General features: G+C 35.4%; 1 protein-coding gene across 1 annotated transcript in view; it reads left to right on the forward strand.

Annotated features, from left to right (window-relative positions):
• Positions 1 to 306: 306 nt before the first annotated feature.
• chrnb1 (cholinergic receptor, nicotinic, beta 1 (muscle)) overlaps positions 307 to 24,245 on the forward strand; it is a 40,298-nt gene continuing 16,359 nt past the window's right edge. Inside the window, exons 1-8 of the mRNA XM_056462788.1 lie at positions 307 to 497; positions 7,612 to 7,745; positions 12,656 to 12,700; positions 13,085 to 13,194; positions 16,509 to 16,617; positions 17,246 to 17,390; positions 19,743 to 19,928; positions 20,314 to 20,537. Coding sequence (XP_056318763.1) covers positions 437 to 497; positions 7,612 to 7,745; positions 12,656 to 12,700; positions 13,085 to 13,194; positions 16,509 to 16,617; positions 17,246 to 17,390; positions 19,743 to 19,928; positions 20,314 to 20,537 — 1,014 coding nt within the window. The 5' untranslated portion in view covers positions 307 to 436. The remainder of the gene's footprint in view (positions 498 to 7,611; positions 7,746 to 12,655; positions 12,701 to 13,084; positions 13,195 to 16,508; positions 16,618 to 17,245; positions 17,391 to 19,742; positions 19,929 to 20,313; positions 20,538 to 24,245) is intronic.

Genomic DNA, 24,245 nt, shown 5'->3' on the forward strand with positions numbered 1-24,245 from the left:
TCATTTGAAAGCAAATAATCCATCTTTAATCCACGTTTAATTAATTGACACATTTTGGGTTTATAAAAACATGAAATATGAATAAAAATAGATAAGTTACTCAGTCAAAAAGGCCAATGTATTTAGGCCTACGATTAATTCATAATTATTTACGATACGTTAAGTTATATGAGGCTCTTTATTTCTTGTCTTTACTTGAATGAAATATTTACATAAATGAAATATTTGTATCCAGTGATTTAGTGAAACACTTTTATTTGGTGTGTGCGCGTGAATCCAAGTCTCATGCGTGCGCGCGCACAGCAGCGCGCTTTGTAACCTGAGCATAGACAGCGGTCTGACTTAACGCCAACTGTGTGTGCTGGAAAAGACAGGAATGGACCCCCAAGTAAAAATTCTATGAAGAAACTACGGTAGTTTTATTTGGTGAATCACCATGAAGGCCCAGGATTGGTTTATTATCACCTGCTGCCTCTGTGGCCTGGGCGCTATGACAGGTAAGTGGAAGATTAATGTGAATGTGAAACGCGCACGTGTGAAAGCCCTGTGAACTGTAAAGTTACGTCACGCGTGCTTTGATATGATTATCCGACAGTAAATCCATATTTTGACCTCCTAAACACAAAAGGAGTTTGAAAGAGGTCAATATAAAGCTTTACTTTCTTGTTGTCATCTTTATTAGTTTAAAATGAAATCGTTTGCTACAGTTTTCAAACGTAACATTAACATTAAGTGGTGAATTGTAGTATCATTTTCCAAACAAGTCACCAAGATTGTTCATATTTTCAAACATTACCCTTAAGACGTTTCAAAAACGTGTCACTCGTTTCACAGTCTAACTTTTTAAGCTGCGTTTCATCCACTTCCATTTGCTTACATTTTTTTATAGTAATAAAATGTAGTCACTGTTTAATTAGCCAGTTGTATATCCACAGTTACAACAAATACAATAGTTTGGCTAGTGTAGGAAAATCATGGGTTTTAAGTGCTTACCGTGGTTTTACAACAAAAACAAAACATGTTTTTGTGTTTGGTTTTAGTTGAAGTATTAGACACCTTCGGTTATTTTCATAAATGTCTTCACAAATAACTAATTGAGTTCTTAATACAGTTAAAATACCCCAAATAGAAAATAAGTAATATGTGAAGTGTTTTTGAACCATACTATAGTAAAGTACTTGAGTTAATCTGTTGTGGTAATTCTATACTTGCTGTGGTAACACTACTATAGTAATATATACAACTTACCCAACAATACTACTTCATATATATATATATATATATATATATATATATATATATATATATATATATATATATATATATATATATATATATATATATATATATATATATAAATCTATGAAGTTGTATTGTTGGGTAACAATATATATATATATATATATATATATATATATATATATATATATATATATATATATATATATATATATAGGGTATATTATAATACAATAAACCACCGTTTGCTGCAGTAAAATCCAAATCTATATTAAGTATACTATACAGTTTTTATTGCAGCTTACTAGTTCATGGTAGTTAACACTACATTATTCAGTGTTATTCATTAATAAAGTGTTGCAAATAATACATTAATATATACAATATGATACACTCTTTATAACGTTTCAAACAGACTGTAGTATTTCTATTTACTATAAATTACAGTACAATTTTTTTTCATGTGGGGTAAAGTGTAATTTCAATCTGTTTTGTTAATTTTAATACACAGTTTAGATTGTAAAAAGTTTAATCAGCACGTATTTTGATGTACTTATGTGTTTTTAGTTTGATTAAATTTGTGGGCAGTTGTTGAATCAGACCAGAATTATAGGACATTGTTTTATAGTATACCATATACTATTAAGCATGGGCTGGGATAAGATTCTGAGCGTATGATAACATTGAATAAAAATGTCACAGTTTCATGGTATTGTGATTACTGCTCTGAAATATTTAGTTTTTAAATGACTCGGCAAAAAAAAAAAACTAAAACATTTTCCCCCTTTAAACACAATATATTTTATTTTGAGAAGCATTCAAAGTATTGTGGAGCAGTAGACCTGTCGGGCTTAATAATTTAAATGAGTCATTGACTTCTGCTGTCTTCATTTGTTTCAAAAACACAGAATTCTTTACAATTTTAAACAGCATCTTTGGAGATCTTTTTTTTTTTTTTTGCTGGAAATAATGTCCCAAAAAAAAAACGTAAATTAAAAAAAACCTTACACTTACTTTAGGAGCGGTATAGCAGAAAATTCTGCTAGTTTTAAAACCTTGACTTTTCCAAACCACGGTATACCTTGAAACCGGTTATCGTCCCATGCCCATATACTTTATGATAAATAGAGATCTTAACATGACAGAGGTAGCTAAACTACAGTTACTCACCCCCGTGTTGAAAGGTCAACTGCAATATCATGCAAGCCAAACTGTGACAAATTTGTCAGTGTGCCAGCTATAGTGAATCGTAAGTTACATTTATGTATACAATTATTACATCTTTCACAATCTACCTCTATGATTGGGAAAAAATCATATGACAATCTAATGGATCACCTTTTGACGATATACAGTAAATACTCTTAAAGGGTTTGTTCACCCCAAAAATGAAAATTTTGTTATGAATTACTCACCCGCATGCCTTTCCAAAACCTATAAGACCTTCATTCATCCTCAGAACACAAATTAAGATATTTTATATGAAACCTGAGCGCTTCCTCCACCTCTAGTGACAGCAAAGGTCCTGGCTCATTTAAAGTCAAGAACAGTATCAAAAAACCGAGGAAGTCACACAAGGCACTCATGAACGTGCACCCTATACAGACGCTGGGGAGCATAAACTGTTCAATAAAGTCATAATTTGTCTTTTATGTGTGCACAAAAAATATTCCCATAGCTTGATTTGATTGAACCACTGAGGCCATGTGGTTTGTTTTGAGGATGTTTTTTGGTATTTTTCTCGACTTTGATCTCAGGCGATTGGAACAACATGAAGGAAAGTAATCGATACCATAATTTTAAATTTTAGGTGAATTAAACCTTTAAATCTGCAGCCTACATTACTGTTCTTGGTATATTTTATTAATCTGTAAGGGTGATATGAATTGGAAACGGACCATTTTTGTCTTTTGTAATACAGCAGTCAGAAACGCATCTCCTTGCAGCCTATCTTTTACAGTTTGTGTGTGATGGAAGAATTATTAACAATGTTTTGACTCCTTTACACAATTTATAGACTTAAAAAATGACATTATATAGACATGAAACATAATCGTTTCACCTAATTTTTCTTTGTATATTTAGGTTTGTTTTACAAATGACAAAGTATCGTTTTTTGTCTAGACTAAACAAATCTCCAAAACCGAACACACTTTAGAGCATTTTCATGCTTAAGTTGTTTTAAAATGAGTAAACGTTTAAGCATGTAGTGGCAGCATGGTGGCTCAGTGGTTAGCACTGTCGCCTCACAGCAAGAAGTTTGCTTGTTCGAGTCCCGGCTGGGCCTGTTGGCATTTCTTTGTGGAGATTCTGTGGGGTGCTCCACAGTACTGGGAAGTAGATTTTGATGTGGAGGATCCTCTTCTGCTGGAGATACTGTTGCCCTAAAAACCAAAATCAATTTGTCATAAAGCGTGTAAAAAAAAACATCCATATATCGTAGGCAGGGCTTGACATTAACTTTTTTTTTAATCACCAGCCACTGTGGCTAGTAGTTTCCAATGTTACTAGCCACTAGCCATTTTTACTTACCACAATTTTGTTGTTGGGACAATATATTAAATATGGATGAATTTGACTTTGGCATGCTAAAAAGATGTTTACAAAGAATCTCAAGCTCTAGAAAGTAGTTGGACTGTGGGTGCACGAGCATCGCATTTTTCTAGTCTATTTCAAAGGGAACCAATCGCACCAGTTGCGTTTCCAGACATGGTTGCTTCGCACAAGGAAACGAGAGCATGCAAGCTTTTACAACACTCGCGTACACCAGCTGTATGCACGACACTAAAGCTCTCGTAAGTGAGTAAGCATTGCCTGTGTCTCACTGTGCGCATAATCCTCTCATTCGTTATTCACTTGCTTTCGTTTGCTTGCGTGAACAGTTATTTGTCAGTCATGCTGCTTCTCAATTCTAAGATCACATTTGCACGCATAATGACAATCGGTCATAGACTAACATTCTAATCTTTAGCGACGAGCCAGCACTAGCAATTTAAAAATTATTTTCAATCAGCCAAAGTGGCTAGTGGGAGTGGCTGTCTAACCCGCCACAGCTGAAATCTACCCGCATTTGGTTGGTCGGTGGGTGTTAATGTCAGGTCCTGATCGTAGGAATGGTATAACAGAACATTTTAACGGTTTTTAAACTATGACCTTGCCAAATCACGGTGAACCATGGTGTGTGTGTGTGAATACGACAGTGTATTGGTGTTTCCCAGTACTGGGTTGCGGCTGGAAGGGCATCCGCTGTGCAAAACATATGCTGGAATAGTTGGCGAAAGCAAAAATCAAGAAAGCAGGTATTCAAATCTATCCAAATTTACCACTTGAGTGAAAATGGTACCAAAGTAAAACATTGTTTTATAAATACCCCTGGGAAATCTGCAAATTAACCTCGAGTCAGTCTATCATCAGTAACTCTTTATATTAAAGTTGATTTAAAGGTGTTTCAGAGAGGTTAATTGCGGTAATTATTTTAGGGAAGCTTTCAATGGGACTGCTGAGCACCAGATGGCATTTTCTCCGTAAGGCCTCATTTATTTTGCTATTTAAAAGCTCATGCAGGAAAAATAAAGATTTTGTATTTCCTTTACAGTCTCCCATGATGCTGCCATTTAAAGCATTGGGGTTTCTTTTCTCAATAAGAGCTGCTTGAAGTTATTACCCACTAGAAGCATTGGTCAAAAACCACAGTAAAACCGCTGTGAATGTGTGCATACACTCAAAGCAGCAGCCGTTGGTGGTGGCGGCTGGTAATGAAGGTGGCGTGTGGGGTGACGCGTGTCGTTTGTAACTGTCAGTTCGTATTCTGGAGGGCTCGAGCGGGCGAGACTTGATGAATGTGGCGCCCCTAGAAGGCCTGCATATAAATGTGCCTAACCTTCGAAAGCTGTGGAGAAAAGAACAGCAGACGCGATGCATAAAAGCATCAGCGACAGGCGGGCAGGTGGAGTAAACAATCACCCTCAAAACTGTGCATGATGCAGGTCCAAGAACACCCAAGGCTGAATCTCTTATCTGTGAGCCTTTATGTGTAAAGTTCAAATCTGCAGCTCAAGCCATCAATCCATCCATCCATCCATCAGAACACTGGGCTGTGTACAAAGATTAGACCGTAAACTGTGCTGTACAGAAGACAAAGTGGTCCCACTTTATATTAAGTGGTCTTAACTACACTCAAAAAAATAACTCATTGGATGAACTCTATTTAATTAGGGCAGGACTAACATCCAATCAATTTGTGTAACACCAACAAAAAAAAACTACTATTTACACAATTAAATGCAATTGAGTTGGTCCAACATGATATTATCAAATAGATATTTAAATACATTTGTATTTTTATTTGACTTGAACTCAAATGTCTGATAATATCATATATTTCTATTACGTGTCATACATTTCAAAGTTTCTTAGGGTGCTTTTACACTAGCACCCTACCCATATCCCACCTCAAGAGCACTACAAGTGTTCTGCAATATGTTATTAACACAGTAAGCACATTGCATTTATACACTCTAAAAAAAAGGTGCATGGTGTTACAAATAATGTTCCTTAAGGAACAGTTTTGTACCTTTTGTAAAAGTTGTACCACATATAGTACAGAAGACCTCTTATGATACTGTTCTGTACCTTTTATAGTACAGTTGAAATGAAGGTACACAATTGTTCTCATAAAAAAGTCTTATAAACAACTCCTTTATTTCAATATCTATGAAAATAAATATTACTGGAAAGGCAAAGTGATTTTATGAATAATTTCCATATTAAAACATGAATCATCATTTAAAAGCATATGCTTAAAAAACTCATAAACTAATTATTAAGTTCTATAAAACAGAACTCATAAAACAAAACTATAGGTATTGTAAACTAAACATTTAAGGCATATTTAATAAACATTTGGTAGGCATTTGGATTCATTATCGATATCCACATCATTTGGCATTTATTTTCCGCTACGCACGTGAACTGGCAAAGTCTTGCATATACAAGAGAAGTGTTCATGCAGACATTTTAGTATTGTAAAACTAATCAAACTTTGTGCATATCTCGTTACAATACTTCTGCATAGTTTTATTTCTACTGTAAAATTAAGTATATTAAATGAACTTTTAAAGTCATTATAAAGGTATTGTGTGAAAATTGGAGAAAAAAGTTTTTCAAAGCGCTTTACACATATGGGGAATGTCCTTATCCACCACCACCACTGTGTAGCATCAACCTGGATGATGCGACGGCAGCCATTTTTGCGCCAGACCGCACACCACACACCAGCTGATTGGTGGAGAGGCCAATTAAGCCAATTATGATATGGGGTTGATTAGGAGGCCATGGTGGACAGAGGCCAGTGGGCAGACTTGGCCAGGATGCTGGGGTTAAACCCCTACTCTTTTTCAAAGGACATCCTGGGATTTTTAATGACCACAGAGAGTTAGGACCTAGGGGTTAACGTCTCATCCGAAAGACGGCGCTCAATTACAGTATAGAGTCCCCGTCACTATACTGGGGCATTAGGACCCACACAGACCACAGGTTGGGCGCCCCCTTGCTGGCCTCACTAACATCACTTCCAGCAGCAACCCAGCTTTTCCATGTGGTCTCCCATCCAGGTACTGACCGGGCACAGCCCTGCTTAGCTTTAGTGGGTGACCATGTGAGAGTTGCAGAGAGCTATAGCTGCTGGCAGTTTTATATTGTACATGGGAGAATGTGTTTCTGGAACATTTTTGTGAAATGTTTAGCAAAAAATAGATCTTCTGATTGATGTTAAAGTATTTTTTGTTCTTTATTGTAAATGGAAAAGGTATATTTGCACAAAAAGAAAGTTAATTGAAAAAGAAACTTAATTTTAAAAAAGAAAGTAAATTGTCACGTTTTGGATAAAGCAAAATGCCTTTAAATATTTCTTAAAGAAACGCGTTTGACACTGTTAAGGTACAAAGTGTCTTGTCACTGTAGTGGTACCTTCATGGATAAGATTTGTACTTTTGATGAAGGTACAATGTTGGATCTGCAGGTTTAAAAAACCAAAGGTACATTTTGGTTTCCCATGGTACAAATCATGACCTTAAAGGTACAGACTGCAATGGTACAAATTTGTTTCTTTGTCTTAAGGTACAATTCTGTTCTATAAAAAGGTACTGCCCCAGTGACAAGGGTTTGTACCTTCTTTAGTACAACATTGTACCATTTTTTAAAGAGTGTATTTTAATGCAAGTGCATAGTAGTTAAGGCCACTTAATATAAAGTGTTACTGACCAGGTTTTAAACTGCAAGGCTTTTAATACTAAAAAAAAAAACCTAAATTAGATTTGTGTTTTTGTCTACATCTGCTTTGTTAAACAAATAAAAGCAACATGTTTTCTGTAGGTGCATCCGAAATGGAAGATAAACTGATGAAGAAACTGTTTTCTACATACAACAGTAAAGTTCGGCCTGCAAGGAACCCAGAGGAAAAGGTTGTCGTGAGGATAGGCATGATTCTTTCATCGTTCGTCAGCCTGGTATGAATATACAAACACACACGTTTGCCCTTTTGTAGTTGGTGTATTTGTGTTTTATTAAAAAGCATTTTGAACTGCAGTTTGTGTGTGAGGTCTTATACTATCAAAATTAATGACACAAAAATATAATAAAACTGAAATCATGAATAACATAATAACAAAAAATTACAAAAATAACAAGTAGTATCACCCCATTTATAAAATACAAAAAAAATTAGTTAGAGTCTGTTTGCCAAAGATAAACAGCCCCATTTCTATGTAGGCAAATAAGAAAGGCTAGTTTTAAGCAGGTCTGATGGTTGGTTCAGCTGTTCACTGTGTGAATTTGGTATGTGAATCAGGCAATAGTATCCATCACTTCCTAACACAAGGATTTAATGAGCAGGTCTCGGGTAACCGTGCACAAACTGATCTGCAATCCCATAGATGTCTCCAAGTTAATATTTCTTTTTTTTTCTTTTCCTTATCAATATCTTCTTTTCATTATTCAAAGCAGAAAGGAACATGACTCTTTATGGGCTTTATAAGCTGTAATTTCAAATGAATTTTGCTCCAGAAAACCCCATGTTGTCAAAGCAAAACACATATTGAGATAACATTCATGTAGCACTCCACATAACGGTATTCAGCCTTGAAGCACATATTAATAATATGAAGTGTGTGTGTGTGACCCATCCCCCAGTGTTTGTACTCTGTATGGAGACTGGGACAGCTGACATTCCTACGCTAGTTTTAAATAGCTTTCAGGACTTGATTCTGTTCTAACCATTGAGTCTCAGGTCTTTCCCTTGTCCGCTAGTCATATTCCATCACTAGCCCCTCACGGAATCTGTGCACACAGATTTTTAAGCCCATCATTCAATTAATTTATTTAATGGTTTAAATGTGTGTAAATATAGATTTATTCAGTTTTCAGATTAATTTTATTAATATTATGGAATAATAGTCTTTTAGGCAATGTATTATATGAGAAAGCTACTGTAGTTTTGTTTAACAAACAAGTTCTTCTAATTGGACTTGTGTTGTAAACCATAAATGTATGATAAGCAGTTATTAAGTTTTGAGCACATATAGTCGAAAATCATTCACATAAATCACTTTTTTTTTTTTTTTTTTACACAATTCTGAGTAGAAATAGCAAATAAAATATGCAAAACCAGTCTGGCACTACCCATCACCCTCTTTTCCCATTTCAGATAGGGGTCCCATTTTTTGTGTTGACTCAATTTTTTTATCAAATTCTGTAACACATTTTTAAACAACAGTTTCAATTACTAATTTGTAATAAAATCGTTTATTTTTCTAGTTTTCTAGTTCTTTGCTATGATGATGGAATAATATTTTATTTGTTATTTAGCAAGATACTAGTATTCAGCTTAAAGTGCAATTTAAAGAGGACCTATTATGCCCCTTTTTAAAAGATAAAGTCTCTGATGTCCTTAGGGTGTGTATGTGAAGTTTCAGCTCAAAATACCCCACAAATAATGTTAACTCTTTGAAACTGACACTTTTAGGCTTTGATTTTAGTTGTGCCATTATTGTGACTCGCTTTAAATTCGAATTACATTTTGCTCTTTTTTTCATAAGAGGGTGGAGCTACAAATGCCTATGAATCAGCATAGTGGCAGATTCAAAAACAAGACTCAAGTCCTTTACTAATAAGGGTGAGATTGTCACTAATGGGAGGAGCTTTCGCTCTCTGATGACATGTACAAAGAGAGAATGTCAATCAAAGTGTTTCTGCAAACTTTTTATTTATTTTTTTTAGAACTGATTATAAAAAATAAAACTAATAAAATTTTTACCATTACAAGCTGGTTATATTGCGACAGACACACAACTGTGTTTAAACCTCTTATAAAAGTGATTTTTGCATAATAGGTCTCTCTTAAAAGTTTAACTAGGTTAATTATGTTACCTAAGCAAGTTAATTAGGACAACCTTTGGACAAAGGGGGTTTTATCAGTGGCCATTAAAAAAAAAAAAGTATAATTATCTAAGGGGGTTAAAACTTTTGACCTGGCAAATTTTAAAAAAATTATTCCAGCCAATTTTATTGAAATAAATAAAAATACATTTCTCCATGCTGCATTAAACTTGGTCTTTATTGTGTCTGTAGATACCAATAGGTACAAACTTTAAATAGCTGGATCTAGATTAATCCATCATTTGACTGCCATGCACAAGTTTTCAGAAACACAAAGATTGTAATGTTTCCCCTCATTAAAGCCTTTATGTTCAAAGTCTTCTGCCTTTTTGTCTGACTTTCAAGTACTTCAAAATCTAAAAGTTTAGAATGTTGTGCTTCACCTCGGGTTAGTTTAGTTCATGGCATGTAACACATTATCAAAGGCTTTTTAATATATATACCTTTGAGAAAATGAATGAGAAAGTACTTCAGAAACCAGTGCTGCTGAAAAAGAGGCCAGACAGAGTAGCACTTTATATGTCTTTGAAACTATTCCCACTGGCGGAATTAAAAGTAACTCAAAAAAAAGTACTTCGTGTCTAAACTGTAAGTAACCAATGGCTGCCAGTTTCCAACATACTTCTTAATATCTTTTCGTGTTCAACAGAGAAAAGATACTAAAGAATTTTGATTATGGAGGAACTATCAGTTAAGATCAGCCAATCATGTCTTTAATGTGGGGATATTGATCCTCTAAACCAGTGTTTTTCTACCACGTTCCTGGAGGACCACCAACACTGCATGTTTTGGATGTCTCCTTGTTTGTCACACTCATTACAGGCCTTTCAGTTTCTTCTTATGAGCTGATGATCTGAGTCAGGTGTGTTTGGTTGAGGAGACAAGGAAAATGTGCAGAGCTGGTGGTCTTCCAGGAACAAGGTTGAGAAACTCGATTCCTGGATGGCCACAGCTCTGCAGTTTGGCTCCAACCCTAATCAAACACAGCTGATCCAACTAATCAAGGTGTTCAAGACTACTAGAGACTATCAAGCAGGTGTGAGTTAGAGGTGGTTGGAGATAAAATATGCAGAGCTGCGGCACTCCAGGAAATGAGTTTCGCAGCACGGGAGACAATAGTTTGTGGCCCGCGCCTGAATTTAAAAGTTTAATGTTAGTGCGGTCCGCGAGTTTGATAAGTATAGCACATTACAGTTTTCTGTGTGGAGCTGAACGAACTCACCAATCACGGTGGGGTATATGGCTCTCGGGGGCGGGAAATCAGCTGGACTTGACGCAGGCAGAGAAACATTTCCCAATGAGTGAAGCAGCGTTGCCATGAAGTGTTTTCTCCCATGCCTGGATGGCTGCCTCGTTTCTTTTGGAAACACGCGGACATTTATCCCAGCATGCTTCATTCACACACTTCAAAAAAAGGTTTTTAAGTTGTTGCTCAGCGGAACTTTATACTGTACATAAATGTATATTAATCAGTGCTTAATTTGAGCCGGATCTCGCCGGATCCTGTTCTGGGGAATGTCAGATATTTGAGTTTTTCTTTCCAGGATTTATTTTAATTGATTCGGCATTAACTTGTGAGCAGTGAAGTCAGAATTATTAGCCCCCCTTTGATTTTTTTTTTTGATTTTTTATTTATTTATTTTTATTTTTTTATTATTATCTTTTTTAAAATATTTCCCAAATGATGTTTAACAGAACAAGGAAATTTTCACAGTATATCTGATAATATTTTTTCCTCTGGAGAAAGTCTTATTTCTTTCATTTTGGCTGGATTAAAAGCAGTTTTAAATTTTTTTAAAAAACATTTTAAGGTCAAAATTATTAGCCCTTTTAAGCTAAATTTTTTTCCTGATAGTCTAAAGAACAAACCATCATTATACAATAACCTGCCTAATTAACCTAATTAACCTAGTTAAGCCTTTAAATCTCGCTTTAAGCTGTATAGAAGTGTCTTGAAAATTATCTAGTCAAATATTATTTACTGTCATCATGGCAAAGATAAAATAAATCAGTTATTAGAAATCAGTTATTAAAACTATTAAGTTTAGAAATGTGTTGAAAAAAATCTTTTCTCCGTTAAGCAGAAATTGTGGAAAAAAAATAAAGAGGGGGGCTAATAAATCTGACTTCAACTGTATGTGTGTGTGAGAGAGAGAGAGAGAGAGAGAGAGAGAGAGAGAGAGAGAGAGAGAGAGGGAGGGAGAGAGAGAGAATAAGCGCAGAGAAGATTGTGTGTGTGCGCACGCATGGCTGTGGTCATGCGCTAGTTAAAGCAAAATTCATGTTTAACAATTGGTCCGGAACAATCTTTTCAACCAATCATCTTTCTTGCATTTACAATCACTCTCATTGGTTGGTGGTTATTGTTTCGCGCACAGGGAGAAATCTAAACAGAAAGAGGGAGAATTTCTATACAGAAAAGAAATCTAAGTGATGCCTATGCAGCGGTATAAAGAAAAGCGAGGAACTTAATGCAGCCTAATGTACATCGACACCTGTCCATCGGCAATAAGAGTCCCTTGTAACCCGGACCAATTATACAGGGTCGCTCTGTTATTTGTGGGTCATTTGCATCGCTCTACCTGCATTGTATTTGCATTGCCTCACACAATAAACATTACATATATTTCTATATGATACGACAGATAACAGTAAATCTAATTATATATTATTATTATTATTAATATTATTATTATTGTTGTTATTATTATTACTATTTATTACTGAATAATTTATTTTCTTATTTTGTATTTGTTTATTTTTTCATTTTATTTTGTGAATTAATTGGAAAAAATTCCAATCTTCTCAAATCTCTTTTTTTTAACACAAAATAAGATTGTTAAAATTAATAATTTAATTAATTTCTTGTGGAAAACCAGATGCCTGCCCAGCCTCACCCAGTCTCTGCCTCCAGCGGCCCCCAAGTAAATTGAGTTTGAGAGCCCTGCTCTTAACACTTGTTCTATGTTTTTTTTTGCTCTAGAACATGAAAGATGAGGAGATGAACACTATTGTTATGATGAACTTGGTAAGTCAGCACTTTTTTTTTCCTCCTGTGTGTCGTTGTTTTGACAAACATCTTAAGCTCTATTCAAATTCATAAAGCTTTACTGAGCATCAAAGAAAAGTCATATATCATAAAAATTTACTGGGCTGAAATTACAGCTTTACCGCACAAGAACATCTCTGACAATAATAGCTAGGATCAATATAGCATAACTTGAGATGCAAAATGAAAAATTATGCAAATGCCGCTGATAGTGTATGGACAAATGTGCGGAGATATTGCATTTTGTAGAGTTAATGACACAAGCCGGATCATTTGATTAAATGATGAACTATGTGTACTTATAATTAGGACGATGACCCTAGTTTATCTCCATTTGAACACACACCTTTTGTGCTCTTGCAGGAGTGGAATGATTATCGCTTCTCCTGGAATCCCAAAGATTATGGAGGAGTTGATGTATTGCGTATCTCTTCTGGAAAAGTGTGGCTTCCTGATATTGTTCTCATCAACAAGTGAGTTGAGAGTGTGTGTGTGTGTGTGTTTTGCTTCACATAATATCTAAGACCCTACGAATGCCAGGCACATTATCTTCGAGAGCCTTTGCTGAGTTTCTGCAAGAACAGCAGAAATAGCACAGAAATTATCAAAGCTGTTGTGAAGCTTGTCAGGAGATGCATGCACAAACATTACTTTCTGTCTCTGTCGGTTCCTTTTTTCTAACACTCTCGTTGTAAAGCCCAGGTAGACCCCCATCACTGCTGGTGTAAATATCCTCCTTTCTTCATTTATCTCTGCTTTATAGCCAATTAAACAACAGCACACTCCGCCAGCAGCCTCTCTGTTCCTGCATTCACTCCCACACACTGTTCAATGAGGGACATCTTCGAGTCCCCAAGCACCATTAGCGTAATAGATGGGAAGTTTTAAAGGCCTGTTTTTGTGTCCGGTGAGGATTTTACACCAGCGCTGGATTGTTTAAGGGCTTAAAATGTAAATCTTTCTGAACTGTTGGTGTAGTGTAAAATAAAAAAACAGTAAATAATAAATTTCAGAGTTGTCAACTTTTAACCACCAATGACTGTCAAGTGCTAGATTAAAAGGATAAGTAGTTGATGTACTTTGCATGCTGCATACCAAGTAATATGATTTGTGTGAACAGACTGAAATGTAAGTAGTTGTTTACTATATATTTTATGTTATTCCATAGCATTCTGAAATTCTTAGTAGGTAATGGGAAATATTAATAAGTGTACAGGCTTTTGGTTTGACTTGAGCTCATCTGCGACCACAGGACATTACTAATCTCTAACACTTAAGAACAGATCGCCAGCTTGCAAAGTCAGTGAAAACTGGAATGTCAACCTTTCCAGTTAAATAGGGTGAGATAAATTTGCACCTGGTACTGTATGTACGATTGAACTACTATAGGTTTAGTCCATTTGGCCTGCGTTATTAAATTCCATAACACTCTCACCAGTCCTTACACATTATTTGCGTCTAATACCCCAGTTTGTCACGGCGGTATGAATGAAATGTTCATGAGTTAAAGTGAAACTGCTGAACTGCAGTTAAATCAGGCATCCTGCTGATTTGATTTAGAAGGGCACTTTTTTGTCAGATGGCTCACCTGTCAGGTATACATCCGCGCTAAAATATCATGGTGAAAGTCATCATAGCTGCCGTACAGTAGACCTAGCTCCCAATCCAACTTTGAGAATTGATAACGGCGATATTTTATTTTACCGCACGATAAGAGTCTTGCGTTAATGCCGATAACGGCCCACCATTAATAAATAAATAAATAAATATATATATAGATAGATAGATATATATATATATATATATATATATATATATATATATATATATATATATATATATATATATATATATATATATATATATATATATATATATATTAGTGTTGTCAATTGATTAAAAAAAATTAACTAATTAATCACACTTTTTTTGAAAATTAATCGTGATTAATCACATTTGAAAGACTGAAACTTTTAATTTTGGCTATTCAAATGTAAAATTTATGTAAACGCAAGAAAAAACTATTTAAATTCAAAATATAATTGTTATTAGAATTTTTGTTTAACTTGTAATACAGATTTCTTCATGTAAACAACAGACCCACAATAAACCATCAAGATCCTGGCTTGACAGCCATATTTATCACAGAAATTAAAACACAGGCATGTTAATGCCATTTGAATTTCAAAAAAGTAAATGCCAATAAAGAAAAAATTGATTTCCATGTTGGATTCTAAGTGGACTGCAAAAAAATGCCAAAATACAGGCATTGCAGATATGGAAAATAGAAAATTATCATAATAATAAATTATTTAATACAAACAATTGTACTCATTGTAAAGTTGTACTGTGAGTTAAGAACATTAATTATAAAAAAGAAACAATTTTGCTTAGTCCTCCTTTACATTCAGCCAGTTGCTAAGACAGTCCAGTCTGTTAACATTATAGGGGTACAATATGGACCTTTTCTTTTGAATGATGTGAGCTGAGAGTGTAACGCAATCTCACGGCAATTCGTTTTTGATTTAGTGGCTACGGACAACGACGTTTAGGCAGGTTTGTTGCTAAGAAATGCGCGCGCGCGCACACAGACACACTCTGCAGAGTCAGAGTCAGATCGCATTCATCAAATTAGCTTAAACTAAGCATCCTAAAATTTGGCTGTATTTCACAAGGATTCTAATACAACAACACGAAGCAGAGGCTTTTGTAAAAACTTTACAAAAGTTGCGTTTAAGGGGGAAACACGTCAAACTTAATGAAACATTGGAGTGCTCATGCTGAAAGGCAGTGGAATGCGCTGTCTTTGACAGCTCGCGACTTCATCTGGCACTTTCTGAGTACATTTCTGAGTACACTTTCTGAGTACATTGTTGTCCATACTGAGTACACACTCCGATTTTAATATGATTAAGATAATACTCTTATTAGGAGTCTACCATGTAAGCAGCAATTTTTGATTACCTTAACGGACCACCGAGTCCCGAAATGCGGAGGTTTTTTGTTACGTTTGCCTTGTGGTATCAAATTCCCTTAAAAACCAAAGTCGAAAGTTAAAAATGAAACACCCGAAATTGCATCACACTCTGGAGGAAATGCTGGATAGCCTGGTAATGCGACATTAATTGTTTTATACTGAAACTTGCCTTCTAAAAGTGCTTCCTTGGTCTTATCCATATTTCTTTGCATGTTGAACACATGCGACCACAACAGGAAAGAAAAAAAAAACTGCAACTGCGTTAACTGTGTAAATTTTTTTAACGCGTTAAATATTTCAAATTAATCGCATGCGTTAACGCACTAATTTTGACAGCACTAATATATATATATATATATATATATATATATATATATATATATATATATATATATATATATATATATATATATATATATATATTACTCTGTGTCTGTTTTATTTCATATTTTATTTATACATTGTGTATATGTGTGCATGCATGTATGTATGTGATTGTGTAAGAGAGAAAGCAAGCACTGAGACCTGAGCTCATTTTTATTCATGACCATTCCAAATATGGTCAATAAGGACATTCTGATTCTAGGGGTATTTTATTCGGTAATAAATAAGCATATTTCTGGAGAATTTTTGAACATACCAAATATGTAGGTACTTATTGAATCAATGCAGTATGTGGCAACTAGTAGTATGTAATTGTGTTTGTAGACATAATGCCTAGTCTATGTTTCTCAGTATAACTGAGTGTTTTTATGTTTTAGTAACAGTTTACAAGTTTATGTGCACTTAAATTCCTGTTTGTGTGTGCAGTAATGATGGCGTGTTCGGTGTGGCGCTACAGGTCCACGTGCAGGCCTACAGTAATGGCCGCGTGACATGGACTCCACCAGCTCTTTACAAGAGTTCCTGCGGAGTGAAGGTAAAATTTGCCACACAACAGCAATTTTTACTGCATTTGTAGGAAATGTGTAAATCACGATGAAGCAATAAAAGTCAGGTGCTGCATAATGTTCTAATTGTGTAAATTAGTGCTGTGTGAAACATTAACAACATGCCATAAAAATTCTAGATGTGTATAAATGCTTTCTTTTGAGCACTCATAGTTCTTGTTGATGAACGCTCAGCACCTTGTGGTAAATACTGTAGGAATAGGCATTAGTTATGGATGAGACCTTTAAATACTGTAATGAAGTGTAAAATCATAAGAAGTGTAATGGAGCGTTAAATCACAAGTGTTTATACTCAGCACAACTGTGCTATGAATATATTACAGCTGTACACTCCTGGCGAGAAGTTCATCTTTTAAAAACAAAAAGTCTCTCTTTCCTTTTCCGATTTGTTTGTAGTTGTTTTGTGAACTTTTCTTCCCTCCTCATTTGTAGTGCTGCTTTTGTTTGGCCTTGCTCTAGTTTGCCAGCGTTTGATGTTCTGACTTGTCTTTGTGTGTGAGAAAAGCAGAGATGATTAAAAAAAGATCTGAAAGGAAAGCCGGTGCACACACTTACATAAAAAATCTCTTTTTTCGTTGTCTTTTTCTTCATCTGCAGGTGACATACTTTCCTTTTGACTGGCAAAATTGTACCATGGTTTTCCGCTCATATACATATGATTCGTCAGAGGTGGATCTTCAACATGCCCTGGATAAAAGGGGAAAGGAAATAAAAGAGATAATCTTGGACACAGGCTTTAGCGGTAACAGCATGATAACATTCTCTTGCCAATCTTAAACCATTTAAAACACAATTTATACATTATTTCACCTTTTAGTGTGTTATTTGGGGATTTTTTTCCTTTTTTAAATTTCTTTAAATATATATAGTTTTACTTTTTCCAAATAAATTGTATTTTTGTCATTTTGGTGCCCAAAGTACATTGACAAAAATATATTAAAGTAAAGTAAAATGTCTTGAAACAACTTTTGTGGGGGGAAAACTTGAGTTTTGAAATATGAGTTGAAATATAAGTACACACATGTAAACAGAAGTTGCTGCATTAGGAGAAGACCTTTTTTCAAATACAATAGTTTACTTGCTTCTGAATGCATACCAACAAGCTGAAGTTATAATTAATCATACCGGAGTTTATGTTGGAAGAAAGAGACGTGACAATTGGCTTTTGTCCAAAAATTAGGCCTGGACGATTAATTGATTTTGGACAAAGAAGTTTTGAATATGAAGTTGCAGGTTTTTTGTTTTTAACTACTTTCAAACAGTGGCATGTTCTTAATGGATACTGATCCCAGAATGCATACATGGCAACCTAAAGACTGCTGAAACTGAGCGAGTAAATCCATCTGACTGCTCATAAAATGTTAAATCAGCAAAACATCAATTAAGACAGTGTTTGAGAAAGGTAGGGTTATTCGGTGTGCAGAAAATCAGTCAGTATTGACTTGTATACTGTATTTACAAGTATGTTTATCACAAAATATCAGAGAAGATATGATATATATTCCACTTTGTGATAATGCAGCAAAAGACTCTGATTGGACATGGCAAAAAAAATTAGGCCACTTTTTAAATATTTTGGGCAGATTTTGAATGGTCATTGGGATGGAAATTTTTCCATCCCCGGTCACTTTCTGATAAATTAGTGAAAGGTACCAATTATTAAAAGAGTACACACATGTAAACAGAAGTTGCTGCATTAGAAGAACTTTTTTCATATACAATAGCTTACTTGCTTCTGAATGCATACCAACAAGCTGAAGTTATAATTAATCATACCCGAGTTCATGGTGGTAGAAAGAGACATGACAATTGGTGATTTTTTTTTTTTTTTTTTTTAACTGCAAAAGCTGCAATTATTTTGATTATCCATCCATCCGTCTATACACACACACACACACACACACACACACACACACACACACACACACACATGAGATTTTATACATAATTTAATTAATTGAATTTAAAATACTGTAGTTTCTGAATTTGTCATGTCAACTGATAACTTTAATGGCTTTATTGGTAAAATGGTTTTAAATAAACAAAAGCAAAGTGTAGCGTACTTTGTGATTATGCTGTCTTTCTTTGGTGCTGTTAAAACCACCCCATCAAACCTGGAGCTCTTTTAAATCGCAATTTTGATCAGATAAATTGCAATTCGATTTTTTACTCCAAATCGTGACGCTCTACCAAGAATCATATCCATGTCATCAAAGTAACGAAATCTTGCCACCTGTTTCACTATGTCCGAGTTTTTTTTCCAGCCATGTATTTTTGCAAGGCTCTTCCATTTATTACACAAAATAGTCCATGGTTTGTCAAATCCTTTTAGAATCATCTCCTCTTGCACTTCTTGGAATATTTGCACATTCCACTGATGTTTTTCATCAAGGATGATTGTCATTACTTTGTCATATATAACATTTAAAATGTTCGTACCTCATCATTTTTGGGTAAATAAACTATTGTTACAATGAATGACATTTGATGTTGAGTAAAACAAAAATTTGAAATTAAATAAAAGAAAAAATCCTTCTCTGAAAAATAAAAGCAACATATTGTAACTGAAGGAGGCTTTCACAAAGGTGCGAATCCAATCGATCATAAATCAGGCAAGGATCAACAACTGGAGCAACTGGGTAAAACCGGAGAAGGGTAAGATAAACTAGGAGCAAGTCTAGGAGTAGATAACATAAAACATAATCAAGAAACATGGCTAGACAAGGGAAGGAAAATGCTACGTAAAGTTACAGGTTTGTTTTAACTAACAAAACAAACACTCAGCAATTTGTATGAGCAAATGTGGTGTATACATAGTCTGTGTAATGAGTCCTTGAGCAGCTTCAGCTGTGAGGGTTTGCAATCAGACGAGATTAGGAACCGGTGTATGTGTGCGGTTGATTTGTGATTTGTTGTCCATTTGGTGGCAGAATTGTAGTTCTCCAGCGATCCGCAGTAAGTAGATTGCTGGTGACTAACATGTATATATATAAAATCCTCCACTGAGCTAGACTGGTTGAATGCACAATATCTTTGTTTGAACACTATGATGTATCCACTGGAAAAAAAAATCATAAGTATTCTGTCATTTCAGAGAGTGGAGAATGGCACATTCGTCACAAAGTTTCTAGGAAGAATGTGCGAGAGGATCTGTATGAGGACATAACCTTCTACCTGATCATCGAGAGGAAGCCCATGTTTTATGTTGTTAACATCGTCCTGCCCTGTATCCTCATCACCATCATTGCCATATTTAATTTCTACTTGCCACCTGATGCAGGTAATGGGTCTTTACTGTGTTTTTGCTTCTCTATTGCCAGAATTCATTAGAGCTAGTCAGATGCATTTAAAATCCAGAACATAAAATGGCAGAAAACCAATATGGCCAGAAAATGAGGGCTCATCAATACAAATGGCCTTTTTATTTGACTCAAGTTTTATTGTCCTTGAACTAATAAATGTCTAATTTCAGTAAATAACAGATATTTCTAGCTATTTAAGTTCCTGTGACAAAAAGATTTTACTGGTTTAAAGTGTACCGGATCATAATTCTTAGCAGGTCCATTAATTCCATTATGTACAATTACTCCAATCACAAAAAACACACATTAAGTCTATCTTGTGAATGCATGACTGGATCAAGAAGAGCTATCTTTTCTTTACAGGGGAGAAGATGGGTCTTTCGATCAATGTACTGCTGACTTTGACTGTCTTCCTGCTTCTGCTGGCCAACAAAATCCCTGAAACCTCTCTGGGTGTTCCTATTATTGTCAACTACCTGATGATCACCATGATCCTGGTCACGTTTTCTGTCATCCTCAGTGTAGTGGTGCTCAACCTTCACCATCGCTCACCAAACACACACCTAATGCCCCTCTGGGTGCGCAAGGTCAGTTTAAGATTAGGCCTGCACGATTAATCGATTTTGGACAAAGAAATTTTGGATATGAAGTTGCTGGGTTTTTTTAACTACTTTCATAACGTGGCACATTCTTGATTCACTGATACCAGAATGCATACTTGGCAACCTAAGGACTGCTGCAACTGAGCGAGTAAATCCATCTGACTGCACATCACATGTTAAATGAGCAAAACATCAATTATGAGCATATTTGAGAAAGGTTGCATTATTTGGTGTCAGTATTGACTTGTATATGTAAAAGTATGTTTATCACAAAATATCAAAAGATATGTTAAATATTTCCCAAAAACATTATATATTTAAATATTTCCAAGAATTGTGCTACTTTTTATAACTTTTGGGCATATTTTGAGTCATCATTGGGCTGGATTATTTTCTTGGACCTGCCAACCCTGATTGCACCCTTGCAGTATGCAAGTTTCACACCGAGTGGTTGAACTAGGAATTGCACCCTTGGTTCAAAACACACACAAGTGCAGGTTGCCAGATCGACAACATCAACAAAGGCTGATTGAAATAGTGTTCTAAATAAAAGTAACGGCACATGACATAAGGAATATTTTCCATAATAAAATGAGTCTTTGTCCTAACCAACACCTGAAATTTATATATTAAAAACAGCTTCTATTTCTTGCAGCTAAACAACAAAAAAATGATAATGACTACGTTTACATGGATACAAATAATACGATTTTAATGCGATTAAGACAATACTCCGATTAAGAGTTTACCATGTAAACAGCGATTTTTGATTAATTTAATCAGATTAAGGTGAGATTAATCATAATAGGACTAAACAGAAATCAAATTAAGACATGTGGAGTATGCTGATTTTAGCCGCATTATTGAAGTGCAGTACAGAAATGTAAACACCTTAATCAAACTATTACCATCATGTAGGGCTTCTCGCCGCATTTTGTGACAGGAATGTCCACACACACACACGGCTGTTTGACACTGCACCTACCGAGTCAGTGAAGGACCACAGGTCACCTGCATCATGAAATGCGGAGAGTTTTTTTTTTCTTCCATTCAGCATGCAGTATGAACTTCCATTATAACAATTCTTCCAGCAGTTCATAGTTTCATCCAATATCTCGTTTGTCACGGGGAGCATGCCCGAATGAAAATGAAAGTGCCAAGCCTCATTTAAAGTCGACAAATTAATAATGAAACACTCGAAATTACATGAAACTCCGGAGGAAAAGCGGAGAGCGCGGTGACGCAATGACGTTAATCGCATTATGTGCTATAACAAGTAAAACAAGATCATGAAAAAAACATTCAAAAAGCAACTCATGTAAACACCTTAATCATATTATTGTCTTAATTAGATTAAGGCAAATAATTTGATTACTGATGTTTATGTAAACGTAGTCAATGATCACCTCAAGTACACCTAATGTGCTTTAATCAGTGTTAAATGCTAATAATGTTTTGGTTTAAATGCCATTTTACATCAAATGTATTGCCATACTACTGAAAGCAGCAGCAGATGTTTTCAAGATCATCTCAGATCTTGAAAATAAAATAATCCATTTCAAATTCAACTTCAGAACTGTGACTAAGTGCAACACATATCAATGATCCAGCATGTACATTTAATGTTGAAGAGGTTTAATATGTATTAATTAGATGGTAAACCTTACAATTTTGTTGAGGTGCAGTAAGTGCACTATTCTGTCATGTTGCGTCTGATGCAAACAGCCAAATTGTCACATTGTGTGTTATTAGGACACAGGGATACAATGTAACCTGCTCACCTAATGTTTACGTTTGTAATGTTTATGTTATTTGCTAATTAATAACCACATGTGGAACTCTGAATCTGCGTCTCATTTTAAAGGCTGCTACTGTCCACCAGAGGTCGAATTTTTGGTCACGGACGCATGCTTTGAGAGCCTTTCTGACTGAATTAATCACGTCAAGGCAACATGGACTGATGAAATATAACTGGCTAAACTAGCATTGGGTGGGTTAAAGGGACCAAAACAAAGACAGTCATTCTGGCACGTAACGTTAAATATCTGACTTTAGCATTGCTTTTTACATAAACAAGAATAAGTTCACTTAGCATGTTTCTTAAATATCTGAAAACATATTATGCTATTTTTACACTTTAGAAGAGTGAAAAACTTAAATACAGCACCTTTAATTCAATTCAATTCACCTTTATTTGTATAGCACTTTTACAATGTAGATTGTGTCAAAGCAGCTTCACATAAAAGATCACAGTAAATTGGAACAGTGTAGTTCAGTTTTCAGAGTTTAAGTTCAGTTCAGTTTAGCTCAGTTCAGTGTGGTTTAATAATCACTGCTGAGAGTCCAACACTGAAGAGCAATCCATCGATGCGCAGCGGCGAGGAAAAAACTTCACCAATTGGCGAAAGTGAAGAATTAAAAAAACTTGAGAGAAACCATGCTCAGTTGGGCATGACCATTTCTCCTCTGGCCAAACGTCTTGTGCAGAGCTGCAGTCAAGGTGCCGGAGGCTGGAAGCTGGGCCTCAGCGAAGACTCGTCTGTCCCTGGAGCATCACGGGGAGCAGTTTCGTGCTCCACTCCTCCAAGACCACCACAGCAGCTGCTCAGGATACAACCTCGTCTGGGATATGGAAACCTTGGGATCATCTCGTCGCCGGTCTTGGATCGAATCAGTGGCACTGCATAGTCTGAGGGCCTCGGGATGAGTATCCCCAGGTGGAAATAGAGAATAAAGAGAATAATTGGCGTAGCTGCTGTTCATAGTCTATATAAACGAGATGCAGAAACCTGCATGGAGCACATTTATGTATCATACCGCTAAGTGATGCACTGAGTGTATGCTTTATTATAAAGATAGATTTTTAATCTAGTTTTGAATTGGAAGAGTGTGTCTGAGCCTCAGATATTATCAGGAAGGCTATTCCAGAGTTTGGTAGCCATAAATGAGAAGGTTTGACCTCCTTTACTCGACTTTGCTATTCTAGGTACTACCAGAAGCCCTGAGTTCTGATATCTTAAAGAGCAAGTTGGATTGTAGCGAGACAGAAGGTTGTTTAGATAAACAGGAGCTAAATTAATTAAAGCTTTATAGGTAAGAAGCATTATTTTATATTCAGTACGAAACTTAACAAGCAGCCAATATAAGGAGGAAAAAATTGGGGTGATATGGTCAGATTTTCTAGACCTGGTAAGAACTCTGGCAGCTGCATTTTTTTACTAGCTGAAGTTTGTTAATAGAGTATGCTGGGCAGCCAGCAAACAAAGCATTACAGTAATCCAGCCTAGAAGTCATAAAAGTATGGACTAGTTTTTCAGCATCTGAGATGGATAGCATACTTCGTAACTAAGCGATATTTTTCAGATGAAAGAAAGCAGTTTTTGTGACATGGGATATATGATTTTCAAAAGTTAAATTGCTGTCTAATATGACACCCAGATCTTTTATAGTAGACCCAACGCTAACTTTGTATCTCTCTAATTGTAGGTCAAGTTGCGAGATCTGCTGTGTTCAGGATTTAGGCCCAAAAAGTAAAAATTCTGTTTTGTCTGAGTTTAAGAGAAGAAAATTGTTGATCATCCAGTCTTTAACATCTTTAATACACTCAGTTAGCTTAGACAGTTGAGACATCTCATCAGGTTTAGTTTAGTTTAGAAATATATAATTGAGTATCATCTGTACAGCAGTGAAAGC

This window comes from Danio aesculapii, chromosome 7, assembly GCF_903798145.1.
Source record: "Danio aesculapii chromosome 7, fDanAes4.1, whole genome shotgun sequence".
Taxonomy (NCBI): domain Eukaryota; kingdom Metazoa; phylum Chordata; class Actinopteri; order Cypriniformes; family Danionidae; genus Danio; species Danio aesculapii.